General features: G+C 37.6%; 1 protein-coding gene across 4 annotated transcripts in view; it reads right to left on the bottom strand.

Annotated features, from left to right (window-relative positions):
• Positions 1-21,878, bottom strand: part of RAP1GDS1 (Rap1 GTPase-GDP dissociation stimulator 1) — a 99,544-nt gene that overhangs the window by 8,571 nt on the left and 69,095 nt on the right. For 2 of the 4 annotated variants that reach the window (XM_030492053.1, XM_030492054.1), the window contains exons 5-12: positions 17,598-17,744; positions 9,341-9,469; positions 6,793-6,918; positions 3,936-4,079; positions 3,538-3,669; positions 2,990-3,124; positions 1,302-1,427; positions 254-393 (exon numbers count right to left, since the gene is read on the bottom strand). In XM_030492053.1, coding sequence (XP_030347913.1) covers positions 254-393; positions 1,302-1,427; positions 2,990-3,124; positions 3,538-3,669; positions 3,936-4,079; positions 6,793-6,918; positions 9,341-9,469; positions 17,598-17,744 — 1,079 coding nt within the window. The remainder of the gene's footprint in view (positions 1-253; positions 394-1,301; positions 1,428-2,989; positions 3,125-3,537; positions 3,670-3,935; positions 4,080-6,792; positions 6,919-9,340; positions 9,470-17,597; positions 17,745-21,878) is intronic. The other 2 variants (XM_030492056.1, XM_030492055.1) reach the window with 1 other exon arrangement.

Raw genomic sequence — 21,878 nt, 5'->3', positions numbered from 1 at the left:
CTGGTCTGTCACACTGAAATTGTTCTGCTTCATTTCATTATTTTATTTTTTCTTTAACTACATAGTTCTAGTGAGCACTTAAACCTGTCACTTATGTCTGACTAGCAGGTCCTGGAGGCAGAGGAGATGTAACACAAGAATTAACCAGCCTGGCTCTCCAGAAGGATTACATACCGGAGGGCTCAGCTGCCGATACCAAGTGCAAAGGTAACTCTTCGTTCTTACAAACTGACCTTTTTTACCACTAACTTACTTTTGATTTGCTGTGTCGTATAAGTGCAGAAAGTAGTCTGTTGGACTCCCCCATCACACCTGCGTGATCCTTGGCTTCACACCACTCCACCAGTCGTTCCACCAGTTTGACATTTTTGCCCAGCTGTTCAGCTGCTTCTGCTGTATAATACCAGAGCCAACAACACAACAAAAAAGTTGTCACTTTTTAAAGCAAGTGCTAGAAAAATAAGCTGAAAGTTGCTAACTAGAAGGTGTTAGTAGAACTATACTAGCTTGCGCTAACAGTGGGAGAAGTCTAGGTTGAATGGAAGCAAGTGCAGCAGTCAAAATGGACATAAAATTCAGAAAAACATTCATAATCCACTTTTTGAAAACAACTTTTCAGCCCAGTTACTGAGGCTTGTGCATTTGATTAGGGAAAATACAGATGATGTCACTCTCAGGTGAGCTAGCTCAAAAATGTAAAACCAGGAGGGAGCACTGTGGTTGGATAGATTTGGGTTTATGGACTATGTCACATTAGCTTCTTCAGTGAATTTCTATTTCACATCTAATACTTTCCTAGAAGTAGAATGGATCTTTTGAAAAAATCTGCAGGGCTGGGTCAAAAATAACTACTTTTAGGTTTTATAAATCCTCATCCTGGAACAAGCTGTTAAACTAAAAGGTGCTTGTTCATTTTGAAATCACAGTTTATCAATTAAGTAGTGCTTTAGTCAGGGAGGTAGGTACAGCCAGGAAATGCAAAAAGTGAACAGCAAAACAGGAGTGGTAGCTTGAAACAGGCCTCAATACATAGTTGTAAAGTGTCAGTGTAGGAGAGTTCTGAAATACAAAAGTAAATAAGCATTTGACACCTATTCTGAGGGTCCCTGCTAGTCAATTCAGGAGTTCTGAAAAAACAGCAACCCGCATTCCTCTCCCTTTGCATATGTATTAGATTTATTCCAAGACTTCAGGAGTAAAATTTTAAAAACCCCTCTGCTTCTCCCTTTTAAGAATCTTGGCAGCATATCACAGACTGAACCAAAGAGAATCACTTGACATAGAGAACAGTTTATTTTTACCTTGTGCATCTATTAACATTCTTAATGTTCCCAGCAGCTTGAATTGAACAGGGGGCATCTCCGATCTGAGAAATTTCAATACAGCTTCTGCAACACCAGCTGATAGCATCTTAGCCTTATTTACAACTGCATGAACAAAGAACAGGGATAATCTCAAGAGCATTTCTGGAAGATGCGGTTTATTTCCAAGAGGGTCTTGAAGCAAGTTTTCAGACGCAGTTTGAAACATAGCTTTGGAACACAGACCTCAGGAACGTGAGTGTGTGCTGACACTACTGTGTTGTGGAAAAATCGTCATAGTTGCTAAGACACAGGTGAGAAATTAAGCGCTTTCTCTTACCATGCGCATCTGATTTTCAGTGTTCAGCCTGAACGTAAACTGAAGGTTAGACTTTTCCCTCTTGGTCTAGGATCTAGGAAAGGGGTCTTCCAGAAGAAGCCCAGGATAGTACTTGCACCCCAAAATATGACAAAACTTCTCTGAGTCCCAACAACACTCTTCTATTTCACATAGGCAAAGGAACTAAAGCATCCAATCAGGAAAATAACTTCTTACCCAGTTCCAGTATTTTATACAAATTTATACAAACAACATTGTAGCCTGACATGGCTGGAGCCTGTAGTCTGTGTACTGTCCCCCACACCCCAGACTCCTTCATCTATGTTCTCCACTTCCATAGAGTTCTCTGAAACATATATAAGGTGCAAAATTGGTCCAATATTTTACTTAGATAAAAGTACTTATTTCATGGTCAGTGGTGTTTAACAAGCAGTTAAGCACTGAGGCCTGTTACCACTTGCTCATTTTTCTGTAACAAGATACGTGAAATTTTATGTAGGTTTCTGGCAGACATCCCTGAGCATAGCCTACAGGGAAGCTTGCTGACTGATGGTAGTTAATAGAATTACTCACCTAAGAAAGGTAAGCAAGTGGCATACCACTACCGCTGCATGGGTTTATGTATGTATGAATGATTGTTTCTAGGAAGTTATGATTTGTCAAAACTAAAAATAGTGAAATAAGGTTAAATGGATGAAAGACTTTTTTTTTTTTTTTGCCTTGCTATGAGACAGCACACACAAGTATTAGACTTGCTTTATTTTTGTGTGCATGTACTCTGCCTTTTATGCTTGGGTAATCAAAATTTATACAAATTAAGTTATTAAAAATGACAGAATTAGCATTCCGTTCATTGCCTACAAACAGTAACTAATTGCAGTGGGCTAGCTATTCTAACAGTCTACGTCCAGCTCTAATTTGGGATTTGCCAAAACCTCATAAGTTACAGTGAGATGCAGTGTTTCAGCAAAGTGGGCACTGCTTTTTGGTGGGACCCTCAGCTGTAAGAGAGATCCCAAATGAAACAAATGAATAACAAAAAAAATGCAGTGCTCTGGACAGAAAGGATTAAGAAATCGTATCTGATGCCTCCTCAGCTCCTGGCCTATTACAAAGCTGCCCTTTCCTTGGTGGGGATAATACTGTGGGATCAAAGTGGCAAATGACAGCCAGTAGGCCTGTGATGTATTTAAAACTGCTTGTCACCACTGCTGTGCAAAAGACATGAAAGCTGTGGTGGGCCTGAATGAAAAGCAGCAGTGTGACCTGCCTCTAGACTGCCTAGAGGGGTGCAGTGGGAGAACAGAATTTCACCTTCGGATAAGTAGCAATGCAAAGTGAGGCTTACCAGGAATAGCCAGGTTTCTGAGAGCACTCAGTGCGGCGTGCTGCACAGTTACATTTCCGTCCTCCACATGTCTGTCTAGCAGATCCATCAGCTTTTGAACTATGCCATTATCCACCATATGGATGCAGTTTCCATCTGTACAGGGTAAGACAAGTTACTTGAGAGTGGAAGATTATTACTAAGACTTTTACAAGAGCTTTTTAAGAATAGGATTATTTCCTTGCTACCTTCAAGATTTCATTGTTGAGAATCTGACCACCATCATCAATGGGAGTTGGAGTTGCAGTGCTCACAACAAATTTAGATGAGCGATATGAGAAACACTGAAGAAGGCGGAAATCCCCTATACCTCTCTGCAAGTATGAGACAGTATTTTTAAAGTAGGCTTGATGCTTTTCAGGATTGTAAAGTATAAAACTACCGACATTGCTGTATAGCTCAATACCAGCTTTTTACTGTGAGACCCAGTTTTTGTTTATAGCTGTACAGAGAGAGAATGATAGAAGGGCACAGACAAATTTACATAAGCTATTATGGCCTATTCTTACCATTTCTGGCAAAATTTGCAATAGCCAATGCTCCTGCAAGCTGTAGCTGATGGCTGTTGGAAGGAATCCATGAAAGTACTCTTTGGAATACGCTGCCTTTTCCTCCTTCAAATAACTTTTGCATGGATTCATCTGAGGTAAAAAGCATAGACAGTCAGCAAGCCAAAGTGTTAGGGAAAATTATTTTCTTTATTTTTGTGAAGCTCTGCTGGCTTCACTACAATTGATTCAGTCCTGCAGTGGGATAAGAGGCAAAATCTGACCTATTAAATGTTAACTGGCAGGTAGCAGGTCCTCTAGGTTATTTAGAAAATTAATAAACAGTAAAATTCAGCAGCTAACTGGCATTACAAGTATCTGTTGTTGCTTTGCAGAAGATAGTGACACAGTGTACTCACCTCCAAGCAATAATAAAACCATAAGATCAGAAGCTGTTTTAAGCTCTGCAACATCATCCTCTTTGTCACTGTCCACAGTCTTCTGGACGATCTCAAGTAGGCACTCCACCAAGCCAGCTTCAACCAGCTGCAGTTTAATGACATCTGAAGAACAGCACAGATAACGGGCTCAGAATCATGATTTCAAATACATCTACTGTACCTATACACAGGACAGACCGTGAAACAAAGTAGTGATGACAATGGTGGCACTGACAGCTTGTGTAGATAAAACTGTGACTTCTTTAAGTTCTCAGGGTCATCTTCTGCTATTATTCATCTACCAGGCATTCCCCAGCTCTGGACCGCCTGTAGAGCACCACTGTACACTGAAGCTGTATGGAGCCGCTCTTCCCCTCTCAAAAATGAGGGTATTTCTCTACAGCAAGCTTCTGGCATCTCAGTCATCATGCAGCAGACTCATAAGGACTGTGCTGTGTTTGGGCTTTTCAAAGACTTTAGACCATGTGGCAGAACAAAGTTAGGGTTTCTTATTCTATTTCACATACAGAAGAGCTACTGACTTCACTGAGACATGCATGTATAAAATATAGAACTTTTTGATGAAATCTGAGCAAGTAATCACCCATTTTGTTTAGCTGAGCCAAGATTCCTGCCATTTGTTGGAAGGGCTGCAGGAGGAGTACTGTAAGGCCAAATCCAAAAGGCTGGGTTGTGAGACAGATTTGTTGTTACTGAAGAAAAACTGGAAACTGATGAGGCAAACTAATTTCTTACTTATTGGCCACAAGGCTCAACAGATAAGGTAATAAACATGTTTTTTAGGTGGTGACATAGAACTTAGGAGCAATATTTTTTGTGTTGTTTCTATACTACCATCTTTAACAGATATTTCTCTGTGAACTTGAAGCTGGCAATCTCTTTCACATGCCTAAACTCCCTTTCTGTTAAGTGGGAATGGCAGGTCGTTTAATGCTGTGTTATGTCTTTTTGTTATGCGAAAGTGATTCACATGGGTTTTGCATGCTGATTTTTAGAAAGCAGAGTCACAAACCTCTGCAGAAATACGCAAATAAGCAGATTTCTCTTCGCTTTTCACATGGAATGGTGTTTCAACAATGAGGAGTTTAACTAAGTTAAAATATTTTCAAAGGCCAAAGCTTGTTGGGTGTGCGAAAGTGTTCTGTCTCTGGTGGATGTGTCTGACTCTCAATTTCCTGTTATCATGAGGCTTTTTGCCTGAGTGAAATTCATTTTTCCTCTAAGAGTGCCTGACCTTCCCATGAACTTTGTTAGGGAATGCAAAATGTCCAGTTGAGATTTTTTTTAAATAGGCACTTTTGCACGAAGGTGCTTTAAAAAATAGAGTTCCCTTAGTTACAGAATACCAGGTTGCAGATGTTCTGTGATTTGAAATATAAATTGCTACACCAGTGTGCTTCAACAACAACAAAACACAACCCTCAAAAAACCCTAGCCACCAAAATCCAGACTCTGCAAGTACTTCATTTAGATGTTTTTGCTTCTTGACCTATTGCCTATTATTTACAATTAAAAGCACCTAGACAGTACGTGCACAGTGATTTAAGTATGCCTTGAACCCAGGGTGGAAGAGTTTGGCTGACTACCTCTAACATGCAAGCACCTGAGTTACGTTCAGCAGCAGTAAACTTATCAAATTGTATTGTGACTATAAAACATAGTCCAAGAAAAATTAAGCATCTGAACTGAAATATTTCGAACTCGCAAAAGGTTCAACCTAGTTCAGCGTCAGTCTCTAAGGATGGAACTATTTCTGAGCCACTTGCTAGTTAGGATATAAAAAATGAATATGTTTTGGCAAAATGTGCATTTTTAGAACTGAAAAAATGATTCCTGTTTTCATATACCACTTAAAAGAAAATAAATTTTAGACTGAAGTAAAAATTTGTCTTGATTTATACTGTGTAAACCAGACACAGAGTGTATGTGTACAACAGAGTAAGATGAAACCTAAATCTTTAGAGTATACAATTCTGTCTAATAATTTATTCCATTCAAACATGCTTTAATGCTTAAGTGATTAAAACAAGATTATAGAGCCATCAAATACTGTGATGTCTTCCATACTCAGAACTGCTTCCCACTTCAGTCCAGCTCCACCTGTTAACTCATTTCTTTGTTTCCATTAAGGACAGATGGAAGATGATGCAAACCACCCAGAACTCCTTGGGGAGGAACATCCTGGAGGGGTGATCGGGCACATACCACTTTCCACTCCAGCTTGAGCAATGAATGAAACTCAAGTCTCCTGGGGCTACCGTAATTTATGCCACCAAACACCCATATTAAATTCATATGATCTCTCAATGAACAGTGAGGGCAGAGTGCTGAGCTCTTAGCTTTGCAATTAACATACCCCCTGCAAAAATAATGTCCATGGGAAATGGAACTGTCAGTGGTTCATTGATCCCAGGAAATGATGCAATGACTGATGTCCTGGTGCTATAATAGACTATGAACACTTGAGCCAGTGTTTTGCAGACAAGTCTTGTAAAGCCCTCTAAAAAGTGGCTTTTGATATTCCCACTGCAGGTTGAGGGAAATAAAATATAATCATCTACATAGTGAATCAGAGGTGGCTGATTGTTATTGACAGGAGCCAACAACAATTTGTTGGCTCCTGTCACATGCTCAGATAATTAAGACCTATTCACTTTATATAAAAATATCATTGTGAGGATCAGCTGTGGTGGCTTCTGGACAAGGCAGCCAGTTACTCTGCATTTAGTCCCTGAAAAAGATACCAGTATACCAAATTACATATAAGGGAATGAATAAAAAATAGTGTAAGGAAAAAGAAAAGCCCAATTCTCACCATTTTCTGCCAGGGGAGCCAAAACTTCAAAAATCATCTCTCTTTTATCATGCTCTATTTGCTTCTTGAACAGTTTCACGAGCTCTTCAGCAATGTTTGTGTAGGCAAACTGCTCTTTACTTGACTCTGTGAAGCAAAAGGAAAAAATCAGTATCAAGTATACAAACCACATCAAAAAGTAGGACTCATTTTCTTCTCTTTGTTACCAGGTTTATTCAGTAAGATGACTAATAATGCTCTTCACAGACAAGAACAATAGACTCGTGTTTGTCACTAAATGAAAAGAAGAATGTCTAACACTTTAGTTAAATGCACTGACCTGAATAAATTATAATTAAGGCTTTTAAAAGTACATAAATATATGGTCAAGGCTGTTGCGGCTGTTTCTGCCCAACAGCATGTACAGGTAGCTATAGAAACAGGAACATTACAAAAATACATACATAGTCCTTAATTGCTCTCAGTTTAACAGGAAGACTAGCAGATTTTGTACTGCATTTTTTATGGGAGAGAGGAAGAGTCATACTGAATGCTTTAACATTTACATGGTTTCACGATGGTGACACTTCCTTTGAAATCTGTGCATAGCTGTTGCAGGGCCATTTCACGCTAAACAGATAGAATAAAGCAGCTTTACAGATGGGCTAGCTTGCTACTAGGAGGTCAGCCAGTAGATAACAGTTCTTCATATGTGGATTCAACAAAAGCTTCTCTTGTTCCATTGCCTGTATCTTATTCCTCCTCATTGGCAGTATTACAGGGGATGCAGGTGGTAGGGCTGGTGTTCTGCATTCTTCAGTTGCCACCTCCTGAGAGCCATCTGTAGTTAGGAAACCTTCCAGCACCTTTGCTACTGCTCTAATGAGTGGCTTGGGATTATTTTAATGTAGAAGTAACCCAAAGGACTGGGGAAAAGCATGAAGCACAGACCTAGACCCTTTTGTGCACATCCCATTATTATTTTCTCTCAATATGCATGACTGCATAGCATATTCTAAGTGGATTTTTGACCTTTCCAGTATTTTTAAAAGCAGAACCATCACTCTATTTATTGGGCTTTTGCCCTGCTTTGACACAGAATAAGTTTCATATAATGCTTCTCACGGGATCTGTGCAATGCAGTTGTCTCTTAAGTGATGAAAAATGACAACCTCAGAATAAAATTCCCTGAAGTTATAAGGCAAAAATAAAATATTACAGTTATGATGTGATTGACTAAGCTATTGCTTAAGAGACATTAAAGTATTACAAGCTAAATTAATTTTGTGCCAATCTTAAAGAACAAGCATCTTTATCTGTGTATGGGAACAGGAAGGCAAGCAGCTGCCACTAAGCTTGTTTCTCATGGCTCTTATTACCCAACTGGACAGAGCTGAATCTTTCTAAACAGGGAAAGGAAATACAGTTCTCAGTGAAGTTTCCATTTATTATATTTAATATCCTTATGGCTTTAGTTGCATTTAAGCACTAGAATTTCCAGTATACAACTCATATTACGCTTTCTGCTGTGCAAACACAATACATAGTGCCCATCTTGAAGATCTTTCATCTATTTATTTGTTTAGTGCTATTTTGATGGCTCTTTCTGTTGTAGATGTGTTAAGTTGACTTGCCTGCTATAAGCGAAGGTATTATGCGTGTGATCAGACTGCACTAGAGAATATCATATTCTCTTTGACCTTAAAATCTATGAGCTTAGAACAGTTGTAACTTCAGGCCTCCAGATAGCACAAACTCACAGATAAATTTTTCATGGTTTGAACTGATGAATTGTCTTAAAAATACAGGATGATATCGTAACTGCTATATTTCTGTACTCCAGTGCATAAAAAGAAACCCTCATAAGACTAAAATTTCATAGAATAGTTTAGCAGAAGAACAGCAATGTACAAGTGATGATAAAACACAGGCTCTAACCTGTTGGTTTACACTTGGAGGAATTCCAGTGAAAACTAATCCACTTGCAAAGACATTGGATCATAGCAGGACCACAAACTTCAGTTTAAGTGAAGCTGTAACTAAACTTGCTAAAAATAACATCTACAGCTTAGTAGTAGTATTTGTGACTTACACATGCAAGTATTTAGACTGGAACATGTTAAAACTCTACATCTAAAACAATATTGTATAGGCAGATTTATGAACTGTGACTGTCTCAGTTTCATTCAGTGATTTCCATGAGCCAAATTTAATCCTGATATAACTTTATGGAGCTACACTAGGATACATTATTTATATTATTAATAAATAATTCACACTAAGTAGCAGTGCTCAAGAAATTCTGTTTAGATGATTTAGAGTGTGCTTAGTTGCATTGAAGAATGTTAACGTAAAACATATGGTTGTTCTAAGTACCCAAATAAATTTCAGTTACTGAAGGGGGGGAAGACAACTATAGATTTTAGAGACAATAAGCAGAAACTGTTTGCTTTAAATTTTGAATTTACAAAAGGGCATGGAACAAGCATCAGTACAAGGCTTTTGTTAGTCTTAATATTTAACTTTATGAAAACTGGATATAAATTTGAGATTAATATTATGGACTTACCAAGTTCTGCTAAATTGCCAAATGCAACAAGGCACATCTCTGTCAGAGCTGCATTTTGGCAATGAATACCCAACAATTTCACTAATGTAGGAATAACACCCATATTGATAAGCTGTGACTGCAGGGTATCTACATAAAAAGAAAGTACAACAGTGAGTTAGCATTTCTGTTCATAGTACTATTCCTTAAACCAAAAAGGCATTTTTCACACAATGCAACTTCTAGGCTAAGCAGAATTACAATGTCTGTCTCCTCTACTATTCTACAGTAGAATTTGGTCAGACTTAAGCTATAGACTTATAATTTCCCCTGCCCCTGGCAATGGACGTGTTCCCAGAAATATTCCCTCCTAATCTGGTTATAGGGTATAGTGAATTATGCAGCTACTGATAATTTTTTGGTTATCAGGTTGGGTTTGATTCTGAGCTCACTGAGACTAGCTGACTGAAATCAAACAAAACTATGTCAGTAAAATAATTGAGAGCTTGTTCCTATATACTGTTTTCCCTTAAAGATCAAAACTGGAAAATTGTAATTAGAATGAATATAAACTGGCACTGAAATAAACATGAAAAGTTTTATAAACACAGGAAGTCACAATGTAGATTATGAGGAGCTTGAGAAAAAAGAAAGTTTAATAAGGACAAAAAATGGAAGGTTTAAGAAAAGTCTTTAGAAGCCATTCTGATAATTTCTTGCATAGGATGAAAGTTTATAGTATTTACAAGTAAGAAAGTTATTGCTCCTAGATGTCTGCAAATAGAAAGATGATTTGACGGTTAGGCAGAAACATGATTGTTTTAAAAGATTATTTATAACGATATTTTCTCTTACACATTTTACCTATAACATAGCAAAGAAGAAAAACATTGTTTCACAGTTGAATAGAATGAAGCAGACATGAACACACCAGATGTTGTTTAGCAATTTCTCTAAGCATCTTTTTTCCTTTGTTTCTAAGCACTTTAACTATGTTTAAATGTTACAGACTTGAATGAAGGATCCAAAGCCCAGTGAATTCAAGAGAATTGAATTATTTCATTTAGCTTTGGGTCAAGACCTACAGGGGAATTTAGTATTATTTTTAAAGGAATTCATTCTGGGCAACTGAAATCAGGTGGAGTTTTTATATTTCTGGAATCAGAGCCATAAAAATGGCAAATTTTACAGGGAGATAAAAACATCTTACATCTTAAGCCTAGCAAATCTAGTATCATCTCATGCTCTCAGAAAACTCTTTGCCTTCAAGATTCTGCCAAGTGTGTTTTGAAATTTTCATATAATAAAAATCATGAAAAGATTCTGGAATGTTTAGTTCATTTATATTCAGTGTAAAATACTTTAGTAATGATGATCAGTTTGGTACACTAAATAAGTAAATGGCATGGTTACTACAGGTTACCGGGGATAAGCAGGAATCCTTATGGTTTCACATCTTTAATAAAACTGTATTACTTACCAGTAACTGAATTTCCTTTTTTTGGGGGGAACGGTTACCTCTTCCACAGATTCATGGTCTTTAGAGAAATTTATGAGAACGCCATGTCAGACATCAAAGAGCTGTTGAAGTTGTCAAATTTCAGGTAAGTACAAATTGCACTAGCGCATGCATTGAATGCCATTTTACCTCCAGCAGATGTGTGAGTCACTACTACACCCTCCTACTTGGTTCCCAACTGACTGTAAAAATCTGTCTCTGAATAGGAAAATCGGGGAGGGGGTAGATGGAATGGTTCTGTGGAGAAAATGATCATGTAGGAGAACTCGAGTTACTGGTAAATAATCTGTTTTTGTCCTTGGTTTGTGATTGTCCCCTGCAGACACTTAAAAATTCTGAAGGAAAAATGGTAGTCATGGAGAGTAGGAGAACAAAGACACAAACCACAAATGCCATAGAAAATGATGTGGAAAGAAATTGCTTTGTTACTAGATTATGCCTTTAGTCACTCTAAAATCACTTTATCCAACTGTAATGGACAAAGAGACAATCTCTATGGGCTTCATTTGGCAAAATGTTCTGACATCAGAAGCATAAACTCTATTTTGAGCAGGTTTGGGGTTTTTTTTCTGCTGTCTCTTTCTGAGTACAAAATATATGAAAAGCACAGAGGAGAAGACAAGTGGAAAAAGGGAAACCATATCCATCTTTGAAAGATAACAGGAATTTTCAGAGGCAAGTAGAAGGATATACTGTTGTTCAAGAGAGCATGAGCGCACTGATTAAAGGGCCTCTAGAATTCCCAAGTAGGAAAAAGAAAATAGACCAAGAAAGATCAATTGTACTGGGTCAAAAGTCAGGTATTATACCTGACTCTGTACCTCTCATTTGCCAGAAGTAAAAAGATGGCACCTGAGCACAGGAATGGTCTACAGTGGTAAGAACAGGATTACAGGAACTGCCAATAAGGTAAATATTGATGCTTTAACCACAGTAAGTGAAAGGATAGATTTTCTCCTTTGCCAAAGTCAGGACCACCCTGTGAGTCACAAAGCTGCACACGAGGCAAAACCTTTGAAAATAAAAGGCTGCCAGCAGCTATTTGCGATGTTTATTCTTAAGCATCGGCTTGCCAAATTCTGGGCTTGTCTTTTTCATCGGTCGCTGCCACCAGTAAGAGGCTCTTTCTCTAGTAAATAAAAAAGCAAAGTCTAATAAGAGAAAAGTATTAGGCTTCTCACTGGTATGGAGACCTACAGTACTTTTTAGTTCAGAGAAATTAAAACCAAGTGGTTCAGTATTAGTTGAAGGGACTGCTGGTGGTTCTCTGGCTGTCCTATGAAAGACTGCAGGCTGGGTAACTTGGAATAAGTGTGCGTCTCAGCCTTTCATTGCAGGAAGTGTTAAGGCCCTACTAGAGCAGGAGACAAATCCAGGGGCCACATGCATCCATCCTACAAGCAGTTGCCTGACTGAGGGCTAAAGTGAGCCATGAAGCCAGGCAACATCATGTCTCAGGGATGAAACAAGCATTACTATGTGCTTCCTAAGCAGAACTTTATGCAGAGTGAGCAGGAAGCATGAAAACCCAAATGCCTCTTCTGAATTTATGACTTAAACCTACAAAAGAAACTCTCACAAATTTTACACTGCTATCACATGTTGCACTAGTAAGATGCCTTTGTGTTCTCTCGGGGTGAAAAGCACTGACAGTGATGCTGTACAGATGCATATACAGGTAGATAAAAGGCAATCAATACATGCGCCAGCACAAAGAATTACCTACCGAAAACTTGAATTTCAATGGCTCCATGTCCTTCGGTGACACACATGGAAACTCCAAAGAGTAAGATCTGGGGAGAATATCCCAAATTGAGAACTTTACTGGGGGCATTTGAGTTTAAAATGCTGATTTAGGCTAGTTCATGATTTTGGACAGAATTTCAGAAAACAATAGTCATTTCGTGTTTCATCAGTAACCGTGATTATAATGCTAAAGGAAAATTTGTTTTGTACAAATTGGTAGCATAATTTCACACCCTAGAGAAACCTGCTTGCGATCCCCACGTCTATGTTAAATCATCATATAATGTAAGTAATTGTATTGATTATCTCACTATCATAAAAAACATACTTTTTATCTGGTCTTACATGCTTTAGGTTACTTTGCATTTAAGTATATTTAGGTCTTGAAAGCATGCTAGACATCTTTAGCTGTGATGTAAATGAAACAAAAACCACAGCAAGCATGAAAGTGAGCAAAGAGAAGTCTTAGAAGGAAGCATTACTGAAATATTGCTGTTAGACCATAATAATGGTGCCATAAATCTCCCTTTCATTTCTTGTACATTTACATAGCTTCTGCAGATGCTAAACAGCGCAAATCAGTCCCCAACATTCATTCCAGTCGCTAAGAGCTTTGTGAGAATAAGAAAGGCTTGGCAGTTGTATGATTTGACATCAGAATGTTACATCTTACAAAGGCACTGAAGGAAAGACAACCTTGACAGACTGAAGTTTAATATGAAATGAGATGAGGAAGCAATTATAAACATAATTATTTTTATCTACATATATGCACCCATATATAAACATATGCATACTTTCACACATGCATGCTCTATCCAGTTAACTTCTGATCTCCAATTTGACTACCTGATAAGCCAACTGGCCTAGTTCTTCCATTATTTCTGCATTTCTTTAAAAATGCTTTTGTGGTTTCTTTTATAAATCTCAAGAGACAATTAGCTACCTTATAGACTGATGCCATTAACTTGTAAATAGTCTTGGCTCAGGGATTATGAGATCTGCGGAATAACTACTCATGTCGCTCTTTCACCTGAGTGTTTGCATATGATTGTTAGTTTTATTAGATTAGTTTTTCATTCTTTTATCCAAGTCTGCTTTGCCTCTTGCTCTTAAGAAGATTCATAGCTACACACAGAGTATACATAACAATAACAGTCTTCAGAATGGGAGAAGCTCAACGATGAACTGAACCCCCTGAAAGGTATTGAAACAGCAGCTTTAAGCCAAATAAAGTTTGCATAGCTTGTCAAAGAAATAATTATTCTAGGGTTTTGTCCAAAACTGCTTCTTTTGGGATTAAGCTATGAGCAAAAACATTCAAACGTGTGTGACATGTTTGTTTCATTCCTACCCATACCTGCAACTTCGCATTTTAAGAACTACTAATGGACAGCAGGAATGAGGTATTTGTGTCAGACTGAATTTGGGTAGTAAAATATTATTATTACAGAGAGGGTAAAGATAATCTGGGCTGAAGACAAAGGGATGTGTCCTATCCAATAAAACCCTCTGATTTTTAGCAATGCAATTAAAAATAGACACTTTCTTTTTTTAAGCTTACAAGAACTGCAAGAGATGCCAAAGTCAAGTTTGTTCTGTTCACATTGTGTAGCCACTAATGAAATAAGATACCAAGGAGGCAGAGGAAGAACTGAGAGACAGCAGGCAAAAATAATTCCTGAACACAGCAGATGGCACAAGAACCTTGTCAAGAGAATCTTAGTTTTAAAGCTCAGATAATAGCGTTATAAATGCAGTTACAATTCAAGCTGAGTGTCCAGAATTGGGATGAGATACAAGAATGCTCCATTAGCTTGCACTGTTTAGGAAAAGAAAATATTACTTATAGCTGCTCCTTAATCGCCATTTTTTTAAAACTCATGTGTGATAAACCCCTATGAAAATTGAAAAACTTAGAAGTACTCAAGAATTAGTGTCTCATGTTAAAAAAATAAGGTAGTTGATAGCTATTATGAAGTAATAGCTATTGGAAAAAGAAGGCAATTAGTTGACTGGGAATGATGAACTGTTTAGAATGAAATAAAACAACTTAGATACTCTTTGCCTGTAAAATGCTAAGGACTTGAAAATATTATTAATTAGATGCAACTAAGCACCAAATGTGCTTTAATTGCCCTTAGCTGGATAGCCAGTGCAACTTAAAAGAGTGCAAATCATTAAAAGTGGTAAAGGAATCTTCAAAGTCCCCACCTGTAATTTTGTAACATAGCATGCTAAGCAGGGAGAGATTACAGAAACAAGAAAAGAGAAGGTAGAAGTGCTATTTCAAAGGCTGAAACACTTCCTCCTTACATTTCTAACAATTTTTCTTTTATTTTTGTCCAATTTATTTCCAGAACTACAGACAAAGCAACCTGGGACGCTAGGCTGCAATCCCATACTCCTCATCCTTCAGCAAAACCAATGCAGTGCTTATCTTCTTTGTAAGTAACATGGGATCAAGTCTTTGCAAGTGAATCTGCTAACCTGTGAGCACAGGTAATTGTTGGATTATGTAACTCAGAAAATGTAAACTCAGAAAAAAATCTGAGTTTAACAGTCAGTAATGAACTGCATTTACTCAGAATATTATCCATCTGATGCTGCAATGCATGGAAGCAAGTGGTTGTCTTGGGCTCACATGTGACACTGACTGTTGTCTTGAAAGTCTGCAATGGTCCAGAGGTGATATTTTTAGAGCAGTTCACAACTATGGTCCAATTGTACTTGTGGCTCTTAAGACAAGCTGAGAAGACAGGTCACCTGCCCGTGTCGCCATTCACATGCTGCAGGTACAGTCACTGAGATCTCTTCTAAAAATTTAACCCTCTGACTCACAATTTATTTTTTAATATTGATTTGTCAGATTATTTGGGGTTTAATTCAGTGGTTGTCCAGTAGGGGAGCAAATTTGCAATGGAACTAGAGGACACAAGTCTTACACAGCATACCCATGGGTGCTGGGCCAAACAGGAGCTGGGTCCCTACCAAAAGGCCCTGTCTGATGGAGAACACCAAATATGTGGGGTTCGAGAGGGTTTGGTAAGCCCTCAGCATTCCTCCCTGATATGGTGGTAGGACAGGGTAGTGTCCTGTGTCCTCCCAGATCCAGGAGCTGGGAATACTTCAGCATTCTCACTTCTGACACTTCTTCAGTGGCTCCTGTGAATATTGCATCAGTTCATTAGTTTGTGTGAGATGAAAGATGTTGTTTAGCAGAGTAGAGAGCAGCTAGCGAATCCTCCTAGTTGTCACTGAACTACACAACTGCTTTATTGATTGCATCAGAATAAGCTGTCTTACTAGATGGAATGAGTCATTTATTCAATGTTCATAACACTTAAACTGTTCAGAAGCTGCTTGTTTGGGAGATTTATTTCATAATTAGTTTTCCTAGGGAAGATCTGCTGGGAGCTTGGTCACCGAAGCAAAACTGACACACTATCTCTACACAGCACTTTTGGACTCTTCTGTCTTGAGCTACCAAATATACTGGATGCTCACTAGTCCTAATTAATCCAGATGATTCTGATAGTATAGAGGTGTGAATATCTATTTGCTCCAAATATTTTAATGAATAAAGAAAATATGGAGTTAACATTATGAAATATAATAAAAAGTGACACTCATGCAGACATCAAGCAATACAGTTCCTGAAAACCATATGAAATAAAGGCACTAGAAAGTCACTATTTGGAGGAGAAGGAAGAAGTACTGTAAAAAAAATGTATTCTTAGATTATACCGAAAAAAGAAAGAGGAGAAAGAGGAGAAAAAAGGAATGTAAGAACAAGAGAAAGAGATGAGACACATACAATAGTGGTATTTGTAGGTGGATAAGTGACACTAAAAGCTGAGAGCTCCAGAGAGTTGGCAGAGAAGACACACAAGGAAACTATGCTAGAAGAGATGATAAAGCAGATTAAAATGTATACAGTAAAGGTAAAACCAACAAAAGTTAAGCCTATAGACCATCCTGAAAAGTAGAAGAGTTTAGGGGACATAGGTTTGGAAAGTGAATTACAGCAAGTGGTAACTTTAAGGAAATGGTGAGCAGCTAATAAAGAAGCTATTTCTTCCTAAGATAACACTACAACTCAGGAAATGAGCATGATTGAAGAAAGAATGTAATTAGCTAACTACATTTGCAATCTGTGCCATTACAAGTCAGGAGAACAGCCTCTATTTACCTTTCCTCATTTATCCCAATTTTCTCAGAGATTCAAATTTTGAAAAACTTGGAAATGTGTGAACACTGTAAAATATGCTTTGGCATATTACCATGCTTGCGTACAGAAGCCAACTAGGTACTAAAATATCAATATGTTTGTACAACTGGTGTAGAACTCTCTTTTTTTACCCTCAGTGGTCAAGGATTTCTCATTTAAAATACTATCTGGTGTTTTTGTCCCAGTCCCTAAACATCTTCATTTGATGGGATAAAGAACATAAACTTGTAATTTGTAGACACAGAACACTGTTGAACATGCACATAAATTATTCCCAGTTTATCTTAGAAAAAAGTAACGTGATTTTATATACATTTCACAAGGAGAAAAATTATTAAGGAAAACTGCTTGGCATACATACCCCCAAATCATCAACAAGACAACACTGCATGCCTGCAGCAAATTAATCTTATGGTGGTGTTTGATACTAAATGAAAAAGAGAGGACTTAATGCAGCCTTCTAGTTTACTTCTGTAAATCTGTTTCTTCCTAAGGTGTGTATTGTTTTCAGACAAAGCAGTAAATTTCAGATGTTGATTTTAAAACTTTATACAATACGCTATATGGAATTGCATCAGCAAGATATCTAGTATTTTTGGGAACATAATTTTAATGAAACAGAAAACTGCATACATGAATTGAGGTATTTGATCTTTTCAGAATAACTTAGTGTTAGTATCCACAATGTAAACCTACAGTTGATTTTAACTTTTATTTTTTCTCTTTTTTTTGATGGGGTTGTTCTCCTGGTAGACATAAAGCAAATTTTTGGTGTTGTTTACCATTCTCATTGCTATAGTTCATCAGCATGCCACAAAAGACAGTCAAGAGCTTCTCACTGGCTGGATCTGTTTTACTGCACAGTGACCTTATATGGTCTACTACAATATGTGCACCACCTGCATGGTCAACTGCGTTCCTGCCCTCATCTGTAAAACAAAGAGTTACATTAAAAAAAAAATGAAACCAAAACCCACCGCAGAGTCCCAAACATAACAGTAATCATACAAAACAAAGGTTTTAAACAGAGTGAAGTCATTCCGCCAATGTTGTCAAATTCATCTAGAGAGATGCTTGAGGTCCAGCTTTTAGTGCAACAGAGCTAGGAAAATGAAAACACCTACAACAAAAGGGATTAACCACCTGGAACTGATACCTTTAGTAAGGAAGTTCTGTGTTTGAGGCAGAGCTGCTGGAGCTGATAATATTCTGAAGATACACTGGGTTTTGCCAGAGGGAGGTTCTCAGCACTTTACAAAGCCTGGTCCATACACCCTTGTGGACCAGGTAAATTGCCATTATGCAGGTCGAGAAATTGAAATATAAAAAATCAATTGCTTAGGTTACTTTAAAACAAAATGGGTGATAAAATGGACAAAGCAGACAGAGGTACTAGTTTCCAGTCACAAACTCTGTTCATGCACTTGCTCTGCCATACTGCATGTTCTTTGTACTTCTATACCTGAAATTTAATACCACTATCAACTTATTTTGTATGGCTAAAAGAAAAATTTGCTCTGCATCTCTAAAAGACTACAATGTTCTGAGATGTCATAAATAACACACCATAATCTTTGTATGGAACTCTTTCTGTATAACAAATCAGATTTGATGCATCGGTGTAGGAATAAGGGAAAAATTGGCCTTCTATTACAGTAATTGACAATACCGCTTTCTTTCCCAGCAGGTAATCAGCAACAGACAACAATCAATAACCTAAATTCCAGGGCTTCCAAAAGGAGATATTTCCAAGTGAGTTACAGTTGGAATCAACTGGAAAATCTGGACGAAAACAAAACCTTGGGGGGAAAAAAGTGATTAAAGCAAAAGTTTTGCAAAATAAGAAGAAAAAACCCCACCTCTCTCCTCAATTTCTTAATGGCCCCAAAGGAAAACTCATCTTTCCTTTGTTATTCACCACTCTATCATCACTCCTCTCTCTCTCCATCATACAGAAGTCAAGCTATCAAGTTTTCTGCAATGTATTCAGTATGAAAACCAAGGTTGTCCACCTTTATAATATGATCTTTCACTATAAAGTGTTCCAGAGCTCTGCACAAGTTTCTAAATCTTCCAATTCTTGTTAATACTATTTATGAGGCATATATACCCCTTATGTACTATATATATACAAAATGATTATAAGTATTGTATATAAGCCTACACTATATATATTCATAAATAGAAATAAACATATACATAAGGGGTATGTATAGGGACTTCAGATAATTTGCTGAGTGGAGCTGAGGGAGGAAGAGTAATTCTTGGTGGATCTTAACTATTACATTTTTTACCAAAGTAGTGTTTTGCAGAATAACTGAGATACATGCAGCAGAGGAAAACCATCTCTGCCATGACTATCTCTGCCTTGGGCATGATGGAGACATCAGGGGACTGTGTTTCACTGCAGGTATGTATATTCCATTTTGAAAAAGGAGAAACTGAAATCTGTTTACAGTCAAAAAAAGTCAAGATAAGATTCTGTTTCAAGGAGGAACTATTAAAAAGGAGATTTATAAAAGAAATAAATCTCTCACATTCTTGATTCAGTGACAAATGTAGGTATAATGCTGACATGAATGTAAGTCCTATACCAAAATATAGTGAGACAATATAGTCAGGTGTTCAGATTCAGTGCTTATGTTTACCAAATCAGCAGAGAAAACAACAAACTTGGCTGGAATATTCCAGCATCCTGTTTTATGCATCCTTCTCTTGCATTTTTTTAATTGCAAAAGTTATGCAAATACATGGTTTTGTATTTGACTCACCTGTTTCGTGAGCCAAAATAGGTTTGCAAAACAACTGAGTCACTGATTCTGGATCAGATGGACTGAATGTGGTCCTCAAATTCCGATAATGGAATTGAAATCGACAAACTAAAACCATGATAAAATTAAGCTTGAGATAAGAATCCAGGTGTTGAGCTTGATCCTATGTTTTGATATGGAATTGCATATAAAATAAGTAAGCAAAGGATAGTACAATGGTAGAGTCGGGTGAGGGTTTGGAAACAAGGGTTAAAAAAAGAAAAGCCAATTATAAGCCAAGTTCCTTACCTGGATAGAATTTAGCACAACTCCACTGAAAATAATTGTGTGATAAGATTTTCATTTGTTGTAAGATATTAACTTGTATATCCTTTTACTTCCTTTCTCTGGTTTGTCAAAGAAGTTATATGTCAAAACCTGCTGTATCTTTAAGTACACAATAGTCTCTCACTTCAAATACATGACAAAATTCTTATCCACACAGTATTTTTGTTAGATAATCAGCTTCCACTGTACAGACAGCAAAAGTAAGGCAGAAAGATTCAGAAACAAATCTCACTCCAAGAAATGTCTCTTTGTCTCTGTAGTATACTCAAAAAGTTAGGGGAAAACGAACTTCAGGATCCCTCCCAAGTAGGTGGCAGGCTGTAAGTGCCAGACTTTGATGTTGCTACATAGGCTGGTAGATTCATAAAATTGAGTTTTTTGCTCTACCTCTTTCCCATGCTAGAGCTCACCCTGGGTAGGTTCTTTTCTGCTCTAGGAAGCTGGGTGAAGAACAGACCTGGGCTAGTGCTATAATTAGGATCTCCAGTTGCTGTCTTCTTATACCCAAGAGGATTAACTCAGCTCATTAGTGCAGGGCCACAAAGAATCCTGTACCAGATGTAGGAGGAAAATTATGAAGGGCCTGAATACCCGCTCCAAGCTGAGGCTATGACACTCTGTTGCATCCCCAAGCAAAAAGTGTACTTCTGACTCAGAATGCTCCATGTACTTATTACTGACTTGCTTCTTCCTGTTCTGTCGCTAAGAAACAGATTTTGCACACAAGAATGCTCACCGAACTCCAAATCATTTACAGTCAAAACAAGACCACAGCATGTTGCCGTTTCTTGTACTCAATCCAAGTATTACCTTCCAGTTCAGCAGCTCTGTGAACTCCCACACTTAACGTGCTTCCAGCCTCCCAGAAGCCGTGTTGAAATTTTTTCCTGTGACCTTTTTAAATAAACATTTGCTATTCCTAAGAGATCAGTGATTGAATGGTTTAATGAGAGCATTCACATTTCTATTTTAAAATGCTTCACAGCAGCTCACAAAGGGCAATGCTGTTGTATAGCTTTTTTTTTTCAGTACACGTAATACTGTTTAAAGATGCCAGAATGACAACCCAAGACTGCAGGGACTAGATTTTTTCCCTATAAAATGTACGGTAAGATTTATTACAGAATGAGTTATTACTTCCACAATGTTCTTCAGCCTTGATGCGCAATGCAACCATCTCTAAGAAACAGTACAGTCTCTTTTTCTATCCTGAGTTGCTCACAGGAGTTTTATGCAAAACTGGGTTTTAATGTGGATCATCAAATTACTTTGCCTGCTCATACCTCCCTATGAACAGCGTCATCATGTTTCCCCGTGGCTCAGCCATGCCTGCTCCAGTGGATGCCCAAGTCAAAAATCAATTTTTATTTTAGTGCTTACGACTGTTAGGTCTTCAAAATGCAGCACTTAGAGTAGTTTCAATTTGCTTTTTCCAAGATGTGTTTGCATAATTTTCCCTTGAGTTTTCTTGCCAGTCTACTAAACCCTTAACCAAACCACTCTGTCATAAAAGGTTAACATGAAAAAAGAATTAAAGCAACAGCTTAAAGTATGAAAACAAAGTGTAAGCTATATACAGCCAATGAGTTATTTCTAAACCATATGCACCAATACTTTCATTTTTGTCACTACTGTAAGCTTATTATATCTGGAAATATATCAAAGAGCTGTGCCATAACACAGGCAGATAACAGAAAATATTTTTGCAAACAGCTCACCTGGTGATCTTTAGTCCAAACCTTAAATTAGCTTTGTTGTTTTCATACTGGGCCCTTTTTTTTAATATAAAATTCGAGCTCTGCCAATCCAAGTGACATTAAAGAAGCATATGCATCTCATATAGATGAGGACAAAAACGTTTCTTATTCATGATCTATCAGGCTATAGAGCTGTGTCTTCACAAGAAAAAAAAAAATTATAGTTTTAGACAGTTCTAAACACTCATGTTTTACCCAATTTTAGTTA

The sequence above is a fragment of the Strigops habroptila genome, chromosome 7, assembly GCF_004027225.2.
Source record: "Strigops habroptila isolate Jane chromosome 7, bStrHab1.2.pri, whole genome shotgun sequence".
In the NCBI taxonomy this organism is placed as follows: domain Eukaryota; kingdom Metazoa; phylum Chordata; class Aves; order Psittaciformes; family Psittacidae; genus Strigops; species Strigops habroptila.
This window is presented reverse-complemented; position numbering and strand designations above follow the sequence as displayed.